This window comes from Podospora pseudopauciseta (assembly GCF_035222475.1).
Source record: "Podospora pseudopauciseta strain CBS 411.78 chromosome 5 map unlocalized CBS411.78m_5.2, whole genome shotgun sequence".
NCBI classification, from domain to species: domain Eukaryota; kingdom Fungi; phylum Ascomycota; class Sordariomycetes; order Sordariales; family Podosporaceae; genus Podospora; species Podospora pseudopauciseta.
The window spans coordinates 2,725,408-2,745,633 of NW_026946666.1; the positions used below are offsets into that span (position 1 = coordinate 2,725,408).

The 20,226-nt window shown below is 49.4% G+C and overlaps 7 protein-coding genes across 7 annotated transcripts; 2 read left to right on the forward strand and 5 right to left on the reverse strand.

Moving 5' to 3' along the window:
• Positions 1–2: 2 nt before the first annotated feature.
• QC763_512240 (uncharacterized protein) lies at positions 3–1,742 on the reverse strand (the record flags this gene model as incomplete). The annotated part of the gene is made up of 2 exons (XM_062913785.1): positions 3–400; positions 487–1,742. The coding sequence occupies 2 exons, from the start codon at positions 1,740–1,742 to the stop codon at positions 22–24; spliced, it is 1,635 nt and encodes a 544-aa protein (XP_062764573.1). The 3' UTR covers positions 3–21.
• Positions 1,743–2,706: 964 nt separating this feature from the next.
• ERV14 (COPII-coated vesicle protein) lies at positions 2,707–3,416 on the reverse strand (the record flags this gene model as incomplete). Its single annotated transcript, XM_062913786.1, has 4 exons — positions 2,707–2,799; positions 2,855–2,921; positions 2,984–3,139; positions 3,316–3,416. The coding sequence occupies 4 exons, from the start codon at positions 3,414–3,416 to the stop codon at positions 2,707–2,709; spliced, it is 417 nt and encodes a 138-aa protein (XP_062764574.1).
• A 561-nt stretch (positions 3,417–3,977) lies between these two features.
• BNA4 (kynurenine 3-monooxygenase, mitochondrial precursor) lies at positions 3,978–7,920 on the forward strand (the record flags this gene model as incomplete). Its single annotated transcript, XM_062913788.1, is given in 5 exon segments — positions 3,978–6,210; positions 6,374–6,591; positions 6,645–7,073; positions 7,131–7,356; positions 7,361–7,920. Coding segments are annotated over 5 exon segments (1,545 nt in total). The 5' UTR covers positions 3,978–6,098.
• Positions 4,203–6,080, reverse strand: fma1 (Methionine aminopeptidase 1; the record flags this gene model as incomplete). The annotated part of the gene is given in 5 exon segments (XM_062913787.1): positions 4,203–4,300; positions 4,352–4,898; positions 4,949–5,356; positions 5,434–5,957; positions 5,968–6,080. The coding sequence occupies 4 exon segments, from the start codon at positions 5,575–5,577 to the stop codon at positions 4,203–4,205; spliced, it is 1,197 nt and encodes a 398-aa protein (XP_062764576.1). The 5' UTR covers positions 5,578–5,957; positions 5,968–6,080.
• Positions 7,921–8,197: 277 nt separating the features above from the next.
• Positions 8,198–9,392, reverse strand: QC763_512280 (uncharacterized protein; the record flags this gene model as incomplete). Its single annotated transcript, XM_062913789.1, has 2 exons — positions 8,198–8,754; positions 8,824–9,392. 2 exons carry the CDS (start codon positions 9,390–9,392, stop codon positions 8,334–8,336), a joined length of 990 nt encoding a protein of 329 aa, XP_062764577.1. The 3' UTR covers positions 8,198–8,333.
• Positions 9,393–9,508: 116 nt separating this feature from the next.
• QC763_0087800 (uncharacterized protein) lies at positions 9,509–11,412 on the reverse strand (the record flags this gene model as incomplete). Its single annotated transcript, XM_062906218.1, has 2 exons — positions 9,509–11,386; positions 11,407–11,412. 2 exons carry the CDS (start codon positions 11,410–11,412, stop codon positions 9,509–9,511), a joined length of 1,884 nt encoding a protein of 627 aa, XP_062764578.1.
• Positions 11,413–18,173: 6,761 nt separating this feature from the next.
• Positions 18,174–19,205, forward strand: QC763_0087810 (uncharacterized protein; the record flags this gene model as incomplete). The annotated part of the gene is made up of 1 exon (XM_062906219.1): positions 18,174–19,205. The coding sequence occupies one exon, from the start codon at positions 18,174–18,176 to the stop codon at positions 19,203–19,205; it is 1,032 nt and encodes a 343-aa protein (XP_062764579.1).
• Between the last annotated feature and the right edge of the window lie 1,021 nt (positions 19,206–20,226).

The following is a 20,226-nucleotide window of genomic DNA, read 5'->3' on the forward strand; positions in this document are numbered from 1 at the left end:
TACCATTCAACACTATCATCCTTAATCCCAAAGTCTAATCTCCCCCTTGGCACCAGCAGTAAACACCTTGCTAGTCTCCTGCTCCGACCAAGCAACACAATTGATAACACCTCCCGAACTGTCAGCCGTCAACTTGCTGTACAACTTGCAAGTCTTGAAATCCCAGAAGCAGACGCTACCACCGGTGTCACCAGACGCCACAAACTGCCCATCAGGACTGCACGTAATGCCAATGGCGCTACCGGCCGTGTTGTGCCCCCTCCATGCCTTCTTCCTGTTCTGGCGGAACTTGTCCGAGCCTGACGAGTAGGCGACGATGGAATTGTCGCTGCACTGATACAGCACATACTTGCCGCTGGGGTGCTGGGTTGACTTGGTGAGGGCGAACATGTCGGGTTCACTGTGGCCATGTTAGTCTCTAGTATCATAAAAAGTAAACAAGCAAGAAAATAAAAATAAAAAGAATAAAAAAAAATAAAAGCATACCTGATGGTCTTGATCTCCACCGGAATCCCATACTCCCAAACCCTCAACGACCGATCATCCGACGTCGACATGAACCTCCTGCTATCATCGATAAACTCGAGCGTGTTAATCGCCCCCAGATGGTGATCATACTCCTGCACCGTCTCGTTCCCCGCCCTCGAATCATACTGCACAATCCGATTGTCACTCAACCCCGCCAAAAACTCATGCCCATTCTCCGACCCAGGATTAAATTTGACCACATGCGGCGTCTTGCCCACATTAAACCTCTGCACGCACTGCCCCGTCTCCGTATCCCACAACCTCACCTTCCTATCAAACCCCCCACTCAAAAACCTCCTCCCCGCCGCTCCCCCCGCCCTCACAAAGTCCAAATCCGTCACCGCCTTATTATGCCCCTTGTAACTCCTCAACACCTCCCGATTCCGATACACATCCCAAATCTTGACCAACCCATCCGCGCCCCCCGACAACCCGAGATGTGACGACCCAGGAAACAACCTAAGACTGGTAACCGCACTCCCACTACCCTGCCTCCCATGCGGCCTCCAGACATGCACCACCTTTTTCGGAATAAAGTTCGTGACACTTCCCACCTCCTTCGTCAAAGAAATATCCAAATCCTGGGGTACATGCAAATACCCCCGTCCCAAATAATCAAACTCCTCCCCCCCCTCGAAAACACTCGTCTCCTCCCCTTGCTTCTCCACCTCCTCCCTCCTTTGCAAATTAACCTCCGGCGCCCTGATCACAGTCCCACTCCCCACCACCTCCTCCTCAACCTCCTCCTCATCACTCCCCAACTCCCCCCCTTCTTCCACTTCCACCTCCTCCCACCTCGTATTCTTATACTTCGCCCACGGTCCCAAATAAGCTCCCTCCCCATCAGCAACCGTCGCACTCCCCTTCCCCTCCCGTCCCCTCTTCACCTCCCTCGCCATCTCCTTCATCCTCTTACTCCCAACAAACTCCCTCTCCGGTCCCCCATCCCGTTCCACCGCCCGGTGTTTCGCCCGAAAGGTATGCTCACTAATAAACGTCTCCTCCGCCCGCCCAGTGAGGACGTTTTTTCGCTTGTCCCCTACACTCGGCTCATCGCTTCCTTTGAAGGGGTTCGCTGGACCGAGCTGTGGTCTCGCGAGGTCCGTCCCAGAATACGGCACCACCGCGTGGGCGGATTCAGCAGCGGTGTGGTTCCGGAGAATCAGTGCGTCGCGGACGGGGAGGTCGGGGGGGTATTCGTTAAAGTCGGCCATTTTCACGCGCTATGTTTGATGGTTTTGATCGTTTGTAATTATCGAGAGATATCACGCGAAGTTGGGTAATCGTCAAGGACGGCGATGATGAGGGCGGTCGGTTGGTCGCAAATCGATTTGTTGACCTTGGAAACAGCAAGTTGCATTGCGTTGCGCAGCAGCCAAAAATGCGATAAGATAAATTTCTGACAGGGGTGTCACTGTGGCGCGCCAGAAGTTGGCCCATGCTTTCGCTAAGCACAGACCACATCAACTGATTGCTGGGTCCGTTGATCAGCGACATCAACGTCGCCGGAGCCGGCATAAAAAGACAATATATCACAAGAGTGGAAACCAAATCATCAACAGAGAGGTCTAGTATATTAATAAAAACCCCGTAACATGTTTGTGTACAGAGAGGTATCCCCAACAAAACAAGAAACTCCGGCACCCAAACCAAACAAGCCCAGTTTACAGGAGAAACTCGTCGTGACCTTGACGCCATCCCATAGCCCAACCCCCTTCCCCCCTTTCTTCATTTCCGTGACCCGCCATTCGTTCCAGAGAGAGAGAGAGAGAGAGAGAGAGAGAGAGAGAGAGAGAGAGAGAGAGAGAGAGAGAGAGTTTGGTCAGGCGCACACACGTCTATGAGCTCCGCCTACTGATATCCAGATTTTCGTCCATAGCAAGGTATCGTGTCCATGTCCATGTGCAAATTTATATCATCATCGCCTGGTCTTCTCCCCAAAGCTTTCCCAAGCCAGTCGTTTCCACCATCATCTGCCACCACCATTCACATTAATCATGTCGCCATGTTTCCATTATCAACGCATAAAATTGGGCACTCGTCGCCCGCCTTGGCAAGATGGGGCATCGTAGTTCGAGTCCTTCCTTTGCCGCGAGTTGGCTGTTGTCATTCTCCACGTCCCGTCGTTGCTTGCATGCACGGTGAGGCGGTCCGAAGCGAATATCATAGCTGAGCTGCTTAGTGGGCCTCGTCCCGGATAAGCGCAACAATCATGCTGTAGAGGTAAAAGAAGAACAGGATGAGATGGAATCCGAGCTTGGTAAACGATTCCTGTGTACATGTTAGCCCTGCAACTTCGAGACAGATAATTACCTTGAGAACTAACCTTCTTGTGGACGTTAAGCTTGCGGAAGATCTCAGTGGCGTCCAGAAGATGGGTGTTGTCAAGAATCCTGCGTCATGTCAGCTAACACTCACCCTGCACCGCATAGCGCCATGTCATGCAGGCACTTACTTCTTGATGTTCCAGGCGAGAAGCGGCAGGTTCAAAATCAGAGGCACCCAATATCCGTTGATCAAAAACAAAAAGGTCATAAAAGCGTGGACGGCAAACTCGGGAAGGATGTAGGTGTTGAGGCGGTTGCAGAGGTCGGTAGGGTTGATGTAATCGCTGCGCAGACGCAACAATGTTAACAATTGACAATCCCATCATGTAGTAAGCGCCAGGCTGCAATCGAATATGACGTAGCCGCATCAGGCCAGCAAGTTGTGACACAACAAGCCAGATAGCCCAATAGCGGCCTATTCGCCATATTGGACAGTCCTGGGGGGAGAGAGCCGACGTACCATTCCAGATCGCTGTACATGATGGTGAAAAAGACTTGAAGGAAGAGGTTGACGGCATTTATAATCACCGCAAACAGGTAAAGCCACGCCTCGCCCGACATCTTGACGGTTGGTTTTTAGATATGACTTGTTGCTTATAGCAAGACAGACACTCGGTCGCAAATTCCCAGACACGGATGGCGGGATGTGATGCGAGAGGGGGTCGCCACGAGGAGGTCGGGCGCGCAAGCTTGTGTGTGGATAGGTGGGTTGTGCGTGGAAGGTCGACGAAGAATGTCGTGACTAGCTCCGCTATCTGCCGATGTCGGTCGCTGGGTTGAGGGAGGCGTGAAGACGGTTGACGGAGATGTCGGACAAAGTGTTGAGTGGGCGCGGTGAGAAGCGCAATGTAGGAGAAAAGGAGGACACTTGTTGGTGCAGGTGAAAGAGGAAGTGGATAGGATCAAGAGGGCTGACGGTTGGTGGTCTCGGCAAGGAAAGCTGTGCCAAAATGATGAAAGCATCTGCCTCGAGGCTGGTTTTTGCAGCTGGTCCAAGCTTCTTCTCAGTGTAACCCAACCGCATCGGCTTGTGAGAGGTCCACCGAGTCAAGGTGGGGTACATGTCACCGTCGCTATCTGGATTTATTATCTACACACATGACAGTTTATCTTTCTCTTCCCCTCTCGAGAATGTTTATTTGATGGTTTTGCGAAAGTGTTTCTGGCACGGTCACAGTGTGTCTCTTCGGCAACATTTCCCGGTGCATAAAACAACAATGCTGTGGCACAGGCGCCACCTCATCGGGAAGCCTCCGCCCTATCTCCGATGGTACGCCTTGTTCAAACACTTTTGGGGGGCAGTGGTATTTCTACCTAAACTGACAATCATTACCTCAACAACCTTCCTTAAGAAGAAGCAGGCATGGCGACGGGCCCGCCAGGCGATGTTGGTGTACGAGCAGTCAAAACCTCAACACCGGTCTCCGTTACAAGTAGGGTGTGCTCTGCGAACTAGTTAGCTATCGAATCCTTTGTCATCTGTTGGAAAAGCTTACCAAACTGGGCAGTCTTCTTGCCGTCAATAGTAGTGCTGGTCCAGTTATCGGGCCAAGTGATATCCCTATACTTGCCCAGCGCGATCATGGGCTCAATGGTGAAGGTCATGCCGGGCTTGCACTCGCCAACAGCCTTGTTCTTGGCATAATGAGGAATGTTGGGAGGGCAGTGGAAGATACGGTTGATGCCGTGGCCAACATAAGTACGGATAACGCTGCAGTCCTTGCTCTTGGCATGGGCCTCGATCGTGTTGCCAAAGTCGCGGAAGAGAGTGCCGGGCTTGACCATCGCAATCGCCTTGTCCAGACACTCGCGCGCAGCCTCGACGACCCGGACAGTATCAGGATCGGCCTTGGCGCGGTCGCCTATGTAGTAGGTCTCGTTGAGATCGCCGTGGAAGCCTTCGTGGTAGAGAGTGACATCAAGGTTGACAATATCGCCATCAAGAAGAACGCGCTTATCGGGAATGCCGTGGCAAATAACCTCGTTGACTGATGTGCACACAGACTTGGGGAAGTGGTTGTAGTTCAAGGGCGACGGATAAGACTGCCTGCTTGTTAGTCAAGCCCGGAATCTCCACAGAGAAAAGGTCATACGTTGCGCTCAATGCAGGCCTTGTGAACAATCTCGTCAATCTCATCGGTGGTGATGCCTGGCCTCAGGGCAGCAGCCGCGATATCCAAAACTTCTCTGGCCAGACGGCAGACCTTGCGCATGCCATCCTGCTCCTTGGCGTTGAGCTGCTCAATCTTGTTCGCCCTAACGAGAGATCGGCCAGCCTTGGGAATACCATCTTCGGCGTAATCGGGGTGAGGTATCGACTTGGGGACTTCGCGCTTGGGAGAAAGAGGATAAACTGGTCGGAGGGGTCCAGAGAAGCGGAAGGTTGGGAATGGGTTGTAGTAGCCGGTGTCTGGATCGGGTTTAGAAACCACCTTGGGTACGAACAAATTTCGGGGGTCAAATATACTGGTCTCTGTCTTGTGCATGGACTTGTGTGTGGCCTGTTGAAAGAGAAAAAGGTCAGCACGTTGCGCTGTTGGAAATAGCTTCAGCATAGGCGGAGGGGGTAACTGCGCACCCAGTTCTTCTTGAAGCAGTCCTGCGAGCAGAAGAAGCTGTCCTTGATACCCAAGCTCAAGCACTTGGGGCATTGGAGGGAGCTGGCCTCATTTTCGCAGTCGACACCGAGGCACTTCTTCTTCGTTGGGGGTTCTTCGGCCATGGTGATGGTATCTTTTTTGCGGGGTCTTGCGAAGGAGGGGCAACCGAGATTTGCGATGAAGAGCGCTGAAAGAGTCGGGATCGATAGTTTGTTGCTTGTGTTGATGCTGTCGAATATCCTACAGAATTCAACAAAGCTGGCCCAGGTCAGGTCTGCGCTTCCAGTCACAACAAACAACAATGGGGTGGACCAGGACCAGGCAAAGAATTGTACTTTTCAGGGCGCACCCAGAACAGAGCTTGTGCAGGGCGCCGGGTTGACAGGGGTCCCGTCCAAAATCGCGTGGACGGGCCTGGATTCGTCGCCGCAAAAACGGCACTGTGGCGTCGGGTTGTGGCGGGGGTACCAGCCGGCAGCTTACATAAGTCTTAAACGCCCGCGTAGGCCCGCCGATGGTAGCCGGTGGAGTTGGCTCGGCATCTGTCAGCCCACTTCTTCCAATCATCTCAACCCGAATGAAACAACTGCTGGAAGAACTCGAGTGTTTTTTGAGATATTTTGTTGCGGGCTGAGTCTGGAAAATGGTGAAGAAGCAGAAGATTGTGGTGATTGGGGCTGGGCCTGTCGGGTCACTGGCAGCTCTGTATGCTGCTAGCCGTGGAAATGACGTCGAAATCTACGAACTGCGGGGAGGTAAGCATGGGCTTTTTTCTACTGCTTTTGAAGCCATCACCGACCGTTCCACTTGGCCCTCATTCGCCGCTCTCACTTACACCCGACCTGGCGACACTCAAAATCAATTCAATTATCCTGCTACTTGTTGATAGAGCACACAATTGACAATGAGCATGACTAGACCTACGTGACCCGTCGACGACGCCACTAAACTTCACAAAGTCCATCAACTTGGCCCTGTCAGAGCGTGGCTTGAATGCTATGCGCCACGCAGGCCAACCAAAGCTCATCGACCACGTCAAAGCTGCCACCATTCCCATGAGAGGCCGCATGATTCACGGAAAGAAACCAAATGGTCAACTTTATGAGGAAGCCCAAGACTATGATATCCATGGAAGGGTAGGCTGGCCTCACGTCCTTGTCTCTCATCTTATACTGACCTTTCTATCCAGGCAATCCTCGCCATTGACCGCGGTGGCCTCAACAAAAGACTGCTCGATATCCTCGAAGAAATGCCCAACGTTACCTTCTTCTTCAATCACAAGCTTACAGGAGCCGACTTCAACAAGAACAAGGCGTGGTTCGAGGTGAAAGATGGGACTTCATCAGGGGAGAAAGGGCAGCGAGCCCGGGAAATTGAGATCGATTTCAACTTTATGATTGGTGCCGACGGCGCTCACTCGGCAGTCCGATATCACCTTATGAAGTACACACGCATGGACTATGAGCAACAGTACATCGACACGTTGTGGTGCGAGTTTCAGATCCAGCCCAAGGAAAACCCAGAAGATGATAGCTTGATGTCCAAGTTCCGGATATCGCCTAATCATCTGCACATCTGGCCAGGGAAGAAGTTTATGTTTATCGCCATTCCCAGCGACGTAAGATCAGCTCCCTTCCCTCCTTCCCCCTACATCATGCTAATCATCGCTTTTCAGGACGGCACCTTCACCTGCACCCTCTTCGCCCCCGCCGAATTCTACACTTTCCTCGAATCCGACCCCTCGGGCGCCCACATCCCTGACTTTTTCGACACCTACTTCCCCGGCGTCACCGACCTCATCCCCCCCCGCCCAATTGATCTCCTCCTTTCACTCCAACCCCCACCTCCCCCTCATCAGCATCAAATGCAAGCCCTACCACTACAGTTCCTCGGCCGTTATCGTAGGCGACGCCGCTCACGCCATGGTCCCCTTTTACGGTCAGGGCATGAACGCCGGTCTGGAAGACGTCCGCATTCTGTTCGACATCCTAGACAAACACGCAAGAATGGACGAAGAAACTGTTGATCACGACCCAGCCTCGGCACGGGAAAGAGCATTGGATGAGTACTCCCGTGTTAGAGTGCAGGATGCTCACGCGATCAATGATTTGGCACTGCAGAATTATGTGGAGATGAGAGCCTCGGTTTTGAGTTTGAGTTATCGGTTTAGGAAGTGGCTGGAGGAGCAGCTGAACGTTTGGTTGCCTGGGTTGGGGTGGCAGACGAAGTATTCGAGGGTGAGTTTTGGGAATGAGAGGTATAGTGAGGTTGTGAGGAAGAGTGAGCACCAGGGCAGGGTGCTGATGAGGGCGTTGACGGGGCTGTTGTTTGGGGCTTTGGGGGGGCCGTTAGTGGCGGTGGGGGTGGTGATGGCGGTTCGGTATCGGAGGGCGGTGGATGTGGGGTTGAGGGCGGCGATGGGGAATGTGGATAGTATGGTTGAGTATATGACTATGAATAGGTAGGGTGATGGTGGCCATGAGGATTTCTTCGTATATAGAGAATGGGAAGAGACACTTGAGCATGAAGAGTTAGATATATCTTACTGCTGTTGATGATGCCGATCAGGTCGATCAGTCGTTTCAGTTGTAGGTTAAGTGGTAGTGTTAGTGTTGCAAATGTTGAGGATTCGCGCTGAAGCTGAGCGAGCAGGTGAGATTGCAGTTCTCATAGGACGGTTTTCTTCGCGTACACATGATTGCAGAAACAAAAAAGGTTGCGGTTCCATTGATTCCATGTATGCTTTATACAACTAGTATCCTGAACCCGTTACACTCATTCTCGCTTTCAGATTCATCACTATCCGGCTCAACATAACCTCCACGGAATAATTTACCGTTTTGGGCATTTGTTCCCACCACTGGTTTCAATTCAGCCCTCAGTCGCTTTTGGAAAAGTATACCCCACTCATGAACACCACAACGCCATTGCTGTCGTCATAAACTTCTGTCGCGAGATCACCTTTGCCGGAGGTCCATGAGCTCAACGGTGTCAGTGTCACCATGCCCGGAACCGCAGCCCCGATGCCAATCTCGACAGTGGAAGAGTTGGAGAACATAACGACAACGCCACTTCGAGTCGTGGTATACGTCTTGCTCACAACCCAGATTCCATGTTGTTCGACGATCTTCCTGTGCCGCCTTAATATCTTGACCCTGTTCTCTTTGACCCATTTCAAGGTAGCCGACTCGTCACAGACACGGTGTCTCAAAACAGGATTTTGGATCGTGAGAACCGCACCTTCGTCCTTCTCACAGATGAACACCATCTTGGGTGACGGTGAGATTGGCGATAATATGCTGAGAGCGCGTGGTTAGACCTCAAAGGTCAATAGGTATTATGCAAAGCAGGGGTGGGGGGCATCCTACTTGGCCGCGACTTCACCGCCTAACTCACGGGAGATCACGGATCTGGACTTTTTCAGCCCCCATATCAAGCTAGATGGCTTCTCATGCCTGCTCCTGACAAGTTCATCATCGGGTGCTGTCCATCCTCTCGAGGTGACAAGGTCTTTCCCAGCGGTAAGGTCAGCAATGAAATGCCAGTCACCGTCTGAGTCGAAGTATCCGCAGCAGTTCATCAGTGGTAAATTTCTTATATAGTGCCCATCCGTAGGAGTGGTCCTGGAGAAGGGGGGCATAAACACGATCGAGTCGTGAGTTGTTTGGGAGGATGCTGACCTTGTCACCGCCTGACAGGAAAGGGACAGAACACAGGTGGGAAAAAACCTTTCGTCTGCACTGGGTAAGATTAGTGAATGGATCAACGAAAGTCTTTTTTGATTTTTTTTGGATGGATGGATCTCGAGACATTCCATTGCTTTCGGAATCTGGCTTCCTTTTTCAAGTCGTGCCCAATGTGGAGCAGGGGGCAATTGTACTGCCACAGCGGCTCTTTGCCTCAGCGATCTCTGGCTGCGTAAATAAACAACGATCATTGGCTCAAAGCTGTGGCTATGGCTGCTGTAATCTGTCTGCTGTTCGAAACACATAAAACGCCTTTCTAGATAACAATAGATCATAGGTATGAATGGGAATACACATCGCCCCAATGTCATGAACGCCTTTCGTGCACAGCTTCAAGCACCAAAGTGTACATATGGAACCCACAATGCCTTCTCTCGCGATGACCCCTGGCACATTCAAGGTTCCTATCTCCCCTCGTCCCTCCACGTCCGGCTTCCTCCTCTTGCTGGACCCACTCATCTCTCAAAGCAACGACCGCACCGTGAAGCGCAGTTCTAACCGAGACATCGTCCAGCTCTGTTGTTTCCAGAGATGTATACACATTCTTGGCCATGTAGACACATAACTGGTCATCGACGTCCCAGAGCGTGGCGATGATATGTCGAAACCCGGCAACTTGGAATGCGGCAGCGAGATGTAGCTCATCCGTCGCAGTCTCATTCCCTACACGGCCTGTACCGCAAGCGGACAAGTAGGCCAGGAACGGAGGGTTGGAGTTGAGCGCGGTCTCGACCAGCTCGTTAATGACCAGCTCGTCGCCGTTGTCGAGGATTAGAGCGCTTCCGAAGGGATTTTGCTTGTCGGTTTTACCATGTCCTATAAAGTGTAAGATGCAGCATGACTTGAGTCTCTTGACTATATCATGAACGCCGTGGTATCGCGGGAAGTCATGAGAGTGGTACACCTGACAAACTACCTTGGCCTCATCTTCGGCGTGGTGGAGTGCCTGCTGACCCGGTGGCCTCGGTGCGGAAACTATGAGGGCCTTTTGCGACCGCAGTGTGCCAGCTAGGTGGTCACGACGCTGTTGTCTGGTACGGATGAGAACGTTGACGCACAGGCTGTACGAGGACACAACCCTGTCAAGGGGTGTCTCGGAATTGCGGCGGAGATGATGGCCCGCAGCGTGCAAGGGAAATCCGATCACTGAGCCGGTGGGAATCCACCAAATGTGTGGCATGGAGCCTAAGTTGCCAGTGCCAACGGGGGGGCCATGGTAGCCGAGGTAGTCCAACACAGGTAGGACGATGGTGTCCCAGAGCCAGCTGAGCGTCTCGACCGACTGTGGATCTGAGCTGCGGGCTTGGATGGATTGGATATCGAGGTTGGGCAGTTCAAGACTAGATACTTTGTCCGCCTGAATCACCAATGCATTGCAGCGGTGCGAGGTAACATTTAGTGCAACAATTGGTCCATCCTTTGCCGCATGCAGCATATCAGTCTCGGTTGCATGGCTCATGAAGCCCTCAAACATTGGCTTCTTGCGAATCGACTCAATCGCTCTGGTCAGCTTGTCCTCGTAGATCCGGCGGGCATATTGACACCTAAGCCCGACACGGTACCTGTGATTTTCGATATCTTCCACTGCCCTCAAAGCGCGCGCCATGGCACTGTTTTCGTCAAGAAAAGCGCGGCTTTTGGTGAATTGTTCTACCAGCTCAGGAGTAGACTCGCTCAAACTGGAAATGTCACCTCCGCGTAGATTGAGGAGTGAGCTTGACGGTACCGCTCGACCCGTCTCGAGTAGGGTCATGGCATAGGATGCGCTTTTATCGAAATGGAGAGCAGACGCTGCCGAATCTGAGCCGATGCCGAGAGCTTGACTAAGAATGCGCTGCTTGTCCTGGGTATTGAGAGAGTATGAGATCGATACTGGTACGAGCTTGGCATAAGTTTCAACTGCAGCCTCCGCACGATCGCGATCGCGGCTGTCGAACACGCCTGGCAGCGACAGAAACTCCCTCCCAGCTAGGATTCGGACGTGGACAAGAGCCCACCTTTGCGTCAAGGCGGTGAAGAACAGGTCTTGTGCCTGCCGAAGACTTTTTCCATCGCGGAGACGATGGAACCTAAAAAGGTGAACACGCGCAAGATTGTAGAGGAGGGTTGCCGTCTGGGGACTCGATTCTGGGCTTGTGTTGATTGCAGCCTCCAGTAACTCAATGGCTTCGTCGGTTTCTTGGCGCTGTCGGTTGGAGGTCGTACAACCATTGTCCAAGCGCACGGGTTGCCAGTTGCCCTGCTTCCGCTAAGTCCTCGCGATCACCTTCCCCGGAATATCGATCACCTAACAATGCGGCCAGATTGTTATGACGGCCTGGAAGGTCGTCGGAGGTGTCCGTGTTTTTGATGACTTCGCGCATCAGAACAATAGCCTCGTCGATATCGTCCTTGTTGCCGAGACGGAGGTATCTGACCCCGAGATAATTCTACATTAATAACCAAGATCAAGCCCAGTGCCTCATCGTCTCTCTGACCCGTCTGCCACTAACTGAGCTGCTCTGGCGTCACCGGTGCGAACATCTGCATTGTGCGGTAGGCGTCCCTCTTGGCTTCTGTGTTGTCGTGTCTTCCAGCTTCCTTGACAAAGCGTCGGCAGCCGCATTGTCGCTCCCCGGGCGGAAAGTGATGTGGAAGTTATAGCCTGAGAGCTCCTCGGCCCATGCTGCCTGTCTGATGTTCAGGATTTTCTTGGTACTGAAGTACTTTAACGCCTCGTGGTCGGATATAATAAGAAAGGGGTCTTTATGCTGCAAACCCCTTAGTTCCGCCGACCAGAACTGAATCGCCTTGACGACGGCCATCGACTCCTTGTCGTGAATGTGGTAGTTATGCTCCGCGCCCCTCAGAGTCTGCGACCAATAGCCCATTGGATGCCAATCTTGGTCCTTCTCCTGGAATTGAGAGAGTATACCCGCTATTACTCCCTGCGACGAGTCGGTCTCTAGTCTCGTCGGCTTGTGGTGGGAGAAGTGCTTCAACACCGGAGTACTCAGCATCCGGCGCTTAAGCTCTTCGAAGGCTGCCTCGCAATCGGGCGACCAATCCCACTCAGTGTCTTTTCTGGTCAATAGCGTCAATGGACGGGCGATTCGTCTATGTTCCCTAATAAAACGGCGGTAGAAGTTGCAAAACCCAAGGAAAGACTGCACTCCCTTCACGTTAGTAGGCCTCTCCCAGTTTCGCACCGCCTCGGTCTTCTTTGGGTTTACCTTGATCCCAGAAGTTGTAATCACGAACCCCAAGTACTCCGTGATTATGGTGTAAAACTCGCACTTCTCGATATCGGCCTGTAGCCCCGCGGCCCGCAGCCGATTCAACACCTTGAGGACATGCTCACGGTGTTACGTCTCGCTATCCGAATAGATTAGGATATCGTGGGTATAAGCGCTGCAGAAATCGTCGATATAATCTTGCAACGTTCGGTTAATAAATCTCTGCAAGGTGGCCGGGCCGTTATACAGGCCAAACGGTAACACTTTGTACTTGAATGCTCCTTGTCTCGTGCGGAAGGCCGTCAACGCCTCGCTCTCGGGATCCATCCTCACTCGGTTAAATGCCTAACGGATATCAATCTTTGGAAAGATCTTCGCCTTCGAAATTCTCCCCATCGTCTCATCAATCAACGGTAGCGGGTAGCAATCTTTGATCGTCTTCGCGTTTAGCTTACGGTAGTCCACGCAAAACCTCAGCGATCTATTTGCCTTTCGCACAAATAGGATAGCTGAAGCCCACGGTTCACCACTCGGTATAATCCATCCCTTCTGCAGCATCTTGATGACGTATTCCCTGCTAGCGTCCAGCTCTTCTGCCGATATCTTGTATAGCGGGCTGTAGCCGATATTCTTAGGTTTCTCTTGCGGCAGTAACTCGATCTTGTGATTAGTATTATGGCGGAATGGGGGCAGTCCGTCGGACTCAGTTTTGCTGAAGACGTCGAGATATTTGTAGTAACACTTTGGTAGCTCTCTCAACACCATTTCCCGTAGTTTCTCGTCGTCCTTTTCTAGCCCATTAACCTTCTTATCCTCCTCGATCCTCTTATACTCGATAACAGCATCCAACTCATCCAGCGTCAAGAATCCCGCTTCCCATCGCTCCGTCTTAACCATCATGTTATATGCTACTTCGCCAATCACTGCCCTGTCATTTTCCTCCCACTTCTCGGGCCTCCCTTCCTCGAAGAAACCCCCTTTCCTCTTCTTATCCGGCAGAGACCACGTCTCTCCCCTCAGAACCCGCTGCATCTTGCTGGCTTCCTCTGTTGAGCAGTCCGGCTTTGGCTCAGGAATGGATATCGCCTGCGGGGCGGCCTCCCGCGGCCTTCCCAGCTGCTTTTCCAATTCCTTGATGCGTTCTTTGATCAGCACATCATTCCTTCTACGCCGGTCTTCTTTCTCCAGTCATGCCTCAACTGCTGCGACCTGCGCATCCAGCTCCTTTTTCCACTTCTTTCTGTCCTTAGACCGATAACTCTGCCTTGGCGGCATACTATCGGGGAACAAGAGCCTTCGCCGCGAAGAGTCAATCAGCACATCGTATTGCTCAAAGAACTTCTTCCCCAGAATAACATCGTGCTTGGCGTCAATGACCAGCATCGGTTGCCGGGAGAATGTACGACCCTGTACCCTCAGGTCCCCTCTTAACGCTACATTAATAATATGTGAAGGCTTTCCGTCAAACCCTCCGATAGGCCGGGGTTTGCAATCCTCCAGCCTTTCCGATATCATACTTTTCCGCAACTTCTTCGCATAGGACACGCTAATAAACGTCTCCATTTGCTCCCGTGTCCACAAGACCGTTAGTAATATGAAAAGAAGTCTCATTAATACCTATGGAAATAGGTATCATAAAGGGTTTTCCTCCCAAGCGCTCCTCCAATAAGTCGGGAGTCGTTTTCTTTCCTACTATCGTCATTGTTGCCACATCCCCTGGATGGGAGTCCATATTATCCAGGGGGTTTAGTTTTCCTCCTTGGAGGAGTCGTCGCTCTGGTTCAGCTTCTCTTTATTGGAGGGGGGTTTGGACTTGGACTTGGAAGCCTTCTGAGTGGAAGTCTTCTCCTACTCATCCTTATTATCCTTACCCCAGGTCTTCTATAGGTTAGCGATACGAGCCTCGCGCTCCTTATTATTGTCCTTAAACTTCTTCTTATCAGGTACCTTAATACAGTTTTTACTAAATTAATTTTTTTCGCCGTAAAGCAAGTATTTTCCGGCCTCGTAGCGCTTACTTACCTTTTTTTTTAAAAAGCTTTTAGTTAGCCTTAGGACTACGGCTCCCTAATTAGCCACTAAAGGAAGTAAACCTATTATTACCGGAGTTATTACGCCGACCTTTATAGCGACTTTAGCTATTACCAGCGTTATTTTCTTTCTTTGTATTCTAAACGTTAATAAATTCCTCAATTAAAGTGATCTCGGCGTTTAACTAAATAAAATTCTTAGAAATAACGGCGGGATTAATATATTAAGCTGTTAAAGCCTTTTATAACGAATCTAAAAAAATAACGGACCTTTTATTTCTATTTTAATTTATAATAACCGATCTCTTTAGTTAAATATATAAAAATATTTTTAAAAATAAAGAATTTAATAGGCTTCTCGAGTTTTACATCGTTAACGTCAGCTAATATTCTTTCTTTAAAATTATAATCGTTATACTTATATTATATTGATAGCTAGTAAGCTCTAATAGGCCTATAATATAGAACCTATACAGGGTTGCTGCAAAATACAGCAGTGCGCAAGCAAAAGCGGGAGGATACGACGGCAGTGCCGAAGGAAAGTAAAGCACTGTAATACAGTGAGGTATAAGGAATAAAAATTGCTTTTATTGCCTTTTGACTTGGCTTTTGCCCTTGACTTTTACCTTACACTTTAGCCTTAAGGAAAGAAAGAAAAAAACTATTCTACAGAAAAGAGAAGAGGTTATATATAGGCCTTCGTAGGCTTACTGTAGGTCCTGTAGGCCCTGGAAGCCCCTATACCACTTTAGGGTATTTAGTGGGCTTAAGTAAGTCTAGTAGAAACCTACGGAAATTTATCGAACCTTTAGTAGCAAGGGTGCCCTATAAATTACACCCTTGTGGCAACTAAGCACGTAAGCTTGCAGCTACTTTAGAAGGTTCTAGTATTTATTAACTAAGCTTCAAGCTATAGTAGCTCTGTAAGCCTTTAAAGGGATCCAAGTTAGAAAGTTCCGTTACTGTTTATAGTAATACTGCCCACTGTAATACCAATCTATAGGGCAGTAAATAAGGCACTTAATAGTACCTACACGTTAACATATATATATTTTATTAATCGATTAGAATAATTAATTTAAATAAAATTTTCATTACGTAAATAAAAAATTAAAGCTTTAGAAATTTTATCGCAAATATAACTTTTAATATAAGCGAATAAAGTACGATTGTTAACGAAATAATTATGTGACGAACCCCTATCCAGAATCTCTAAAAGGGACACTAGTTAAAAGCATTTTTAAATAATCTTAGTTTGGTATAGCTAAATAGTACATAATAAATCGCTTGTTTTAATCACAGTAGTCGTAACATTATAACTAAGGCTTAATATTGCATACTGCGGAACTATCTATTTACACCAGCTAGTTCCTCCGTATATATAGACTTTAGGATCTTAAAGTACTCGCCTTACTACGGCCCTAATTACTTTTAGCACATTATATCCTGCAACGTACTCGTCGTACTTTACCTTTAATTACCCTTAATATTTTATATCCTATAGACTATTCGTGAGCTTTAGTACTATAATACTTTTGTCCGCCTAACTAATTTATTCCTTAACTTCCTTAATAATTAGTTAGGGACGTTTTACGCCCTACATGTGGCGCAGCTTGTTGTTAGGTTAACTGTAATAAATTATAATTAATTTTTTACTTTATTAATGATTTAATAGCGTTATATTTCGAATGAAAAACAATCTTTACTATTCTTTTCGTTTGTAAATACTAAGGGACTTAATAATTTAATACTTTTCTTACCCTTTTCGATAATATTTTTCTTATAAATAAAATATATTATAGAGCGGTGTTTTTCCGTAATAAAAGTAAGCGAGGTACGGAAATAGTTTTACGGAAAAAGTAAAGATCGTAAAAAATAATTAAATTCCGAATAAAGTCCCCTAGTTTTAAAAAAATGTAATATAGTTTTAGTTTTATTACGTTCTTTATTTTTTCGGGTTAACTTTTAATTTTAATTAACGAAAAGACATATGCCTTGTAAGCTTCGTAGTTACTACTATATATATCGAATATCTCGATTTTAGCCCTAGTAAAGCGGTCCTTGACCTTCTCTAAATTATCCTCGAGTTCCGTAACTCGGATATCGCATTACTTAATTTTATCCTTTAAATTATTAATTTCTTCGTCTTTAAACGCTAACGTATTTTTTAAAGCCTCGACGTGTTTATCGGTTATTATATCTTATACGGCCCCCTTAAAGTATAACGCGGAGACCCAGTCGTGGATAATCTAAACCTTACTGTTAAGCAAGGTCAAGTAGTAGTACAGCTCCCGGATTTATTCGCTTATAATATAGGCCATCAAAGTACGCAGCTTGAATCCCTGCTACTTTTAGTGAGGGTGTTCCTTGACCAACTCGATCCACTTGTCTTCGTGGAGCACACCCTTGAATGCAATCGGGGTCTCATCCTTGTCGTGCTCGCGGATAGCTTGGAACGGAATGCTCGGACCCTCGTGGGAGACATATTGCTCGGCGAGGGATAAGAGTCGCTCGGTCTGGTCGGAAAGGACGGTATCGTAGGAGGTGTGATACCGAAGATCGTCGAGTCGCTGGGAGATCTCACGACGGAACACCGCGTAGGAGACCTCGGCGGCGGGTATGTCTTGTTCATTGCCGGCGGCGTCGACAACGGTTTGCATTCAACCCCAACCCTTCATCCTGTGTAATCCTGTCCTTCACCAAGCCGTGACACGTCTTCCCTGCTCCACAGTAAACCCTGGATTGTAACAAATCACAGCTTGTGTTCACGGTATCCTGAGTGTTTACATTGAGACATCTTGTTGTGCACTGTTTAGCTGCACCGATCCATTATCTAGAAGTTCGCCTTCAACCGGTATCCCTTTCAGAGGTTCTGGACAGGGGATCGTCACACCTCGGCAACCCTCGGCCTTGATGAAGCTATTCCTGGAACACACGCACAGACCACTATTCCAGAACCTTCTATTGGGGCGCCAAAGCAACGACTGGGTTGATCTTGTCAAAATAGTCAACCGGCCCACTGTCAAGGAATTAATATCTTGGCAGTAGGACCTGGGCTACTGGGTCCGGCCTTTTCGAGCCACCTGGGCAACCCACCCTCGTACAACAACAGAATTGACACCTTTTTGGGACCCCATACCTGATTTGACAGATCTTATCTTGATTGTTTTTGTTGGAATACAGCACTTATTGTCACGGGTAACACAGTTTGACAGATTAATGACAACAGTATTCAGCTAAGCTACAGTCTGGGCTCTATTCCGTCGGGTACGGGCAGGCTCTATTGTCAAGACGTAGCTCAAAGAGCTACAAACAGGGCTCGCGGCAGCGAGATGCAAAATCTTCCTAGTCGCATTGGCCCGTGCTCTGCACGTGCCAAGCTCCATCAGTGGATCAACGATGGTCACGGTGCAACCGCCGGGACACTTTATTTTGTCCACCGCTTGACTGGGTACCCATCAGGAGCGCCGATGCCTGACCTCAAGGCCATGGCGGCCAGTCACATTATCCCAATGTCACGCAAACTTTGGGACCCGGGCATAAGACTACCTAGCTTCAGTCGTCGCGTACGAAAAACCATGGTCCACAGTCTCAGCAGCACGTGATGTATCACGTGATGACAAGTTAGGCAAGCTTCGTCAAACCTCCAGGCGACCTGCAGCCCTCAACTGATACACGACTGCCCCGCCACAACACATGAATTATACCAACTTGTCCACTGGCAAAAATGAACAGCATACCAACAGATATCCGAGATGCTGACGCGATAATCCGAGTATGTTCGTATCACCGACGCGACTTTGACCTCGTTGTCGTCCGTTCGCGCCCACACGACATGCAGTTGGTCCAGACATCTCTTCAGGCCGCCTTCGGGACATTGCCGACCGCTAAACTCGGGATCTTTAATCATCTCCCTGTGGAACTTATGTTTCTAGTACTCCGTAACCTCGACATTCGTTCTTTCTTCTACTTCCGTCAAATCAACCGGCAAGCTCGCGTCCTATCAACCGGACTTTACGAATATCAACTGGTCTCTAAGTATGGCCTGGAGGGCCTGCGAGGTTTATTGCGCGCCGGGCTTGCTCACTGCTTTACCATTGTCGACCTTTACCGGCCTCTTATAACGGATAAATGCTTAACCTGTGGTGGTTTTGGAGGTTTCTTATTCCTCTTTACCGCTGAGAGATGTTGCTTCGACTGCCTCCAGTCTTCAGCCCACTATCGTGTCCTCCCTCCATCTACTTTCGCCAAACTTATATATATATCTCTAAGTCGGCTCCTGCACCTATCGGGGCCAACTTTGCAGACCGTGCCTGGCACCTATAACATGATGGATATACCGGCCAGACGACCGAAGTATTTAATACTTGAAGAGAACGCCACACAAATGCTTCTTGCCGCTAAAGCCATCAGCCAAGACGCAACTCGAAATCTAAGAATCCGCAGAGAGCAGCCAGAACAACGCCTTATGGCAGCGACGGCATATCCGTGCTACAGTTTGGAGAATGCCAAACTCGAGCGTGGTGTCAGTTGCAAGGGCTGCCAAGTTCGTTTGGAACTCCTCCGCGGTGATTCGCATCGGCTTGCCCGAGACCGGACTTTTTCGATACAAGGCTTCTTATCTCACTTTACAGTATGTGTCGAAGCACAGCATATCTGGGCGGAGAGCGAAGATGGAACGCGGCCTGTCAATGAGCCAGAGCTCACTCGCCGCTGTGGTTATTTCACGCGGCTTGGCTCTGACGGGCTCCCTAGGTGACAGTTTGTGTTGAAATACAGTACTTATTTGTGGATTTTACAGTATGTTTTTGTTTGTGTCTCCGAGTCCTCACAGCGGGCACCATCAATTGTAACGGGCTGAGCCCTGGCATGGACCTCGGCAACACTCGGCCCTGATGAAGCTATTCCCAGAACGCACAGACCACTACTCCAGAACACTTGCCAACACGCCCAGCCATATTAGAGGTTCATGTTGTCAAACCTTCTCTTTCTCTTTTCCTTTTCTTCTTCAAGTTAAATGTACTCGTAGAGTGGCCTAGCTAGATGCAAAAATACTACCTTGAGACCGTTACATAACCAAAAATACCGTTCTCTATCAGATCATCCACCATGTGATGGGGTTGCCCTCGGACTCTTGTCCATCGGCTCAAAAACGTACCTCGCCTCGCGCCCGGAAATCTCCATCAAGTACGAATTCGGTGCCTCGAACGGTCTACTTCTAGGGCCCCAACAGCGTTCCAAACAATTCAAGTTTTTCAAGTCAAAGTCAAGTCAAGTCAATTCAATTCAAGTTAAGGCGTTCTCAATTCAAGCTGGCCAGCCAGTCAACTTGAATTAAATTGAATAGACTTGTGTATGAGTAAGGGAACCCACTTATTTAACCCCTGGTCAAAATTCCGGGTTTCTTGCCAAAATTTTGCATAGGCCCAGCACCAACATCATTAAGATGACCGACCTTGATGACCGCTTTTCTGACGATTCGTCGTCGGCGTTGAGCCTGACGCCTAGCCAGTCGGTTAGTCAGTCTTTTGGCTCGTTCACAAACTTACCACACGCCGGCGGCGACGCGTTTTCTACTCTACGGCGAGCTCGAAGCGTGAAGGACCTCTCCGAAGAACACGCTCAGCGTGTAATTCAAGGCTTCAAGAAGTTCTTTGACGAAGATTACAACAAGCAGGGCTCTCTGGCCCCCCAGCAGACTGTTCGGACTCGACCGAATTACCTCATCGATGAAGACTTCTACGACAAGCCTGAGGATCTCCTCCTAAAGGATGAGCTTT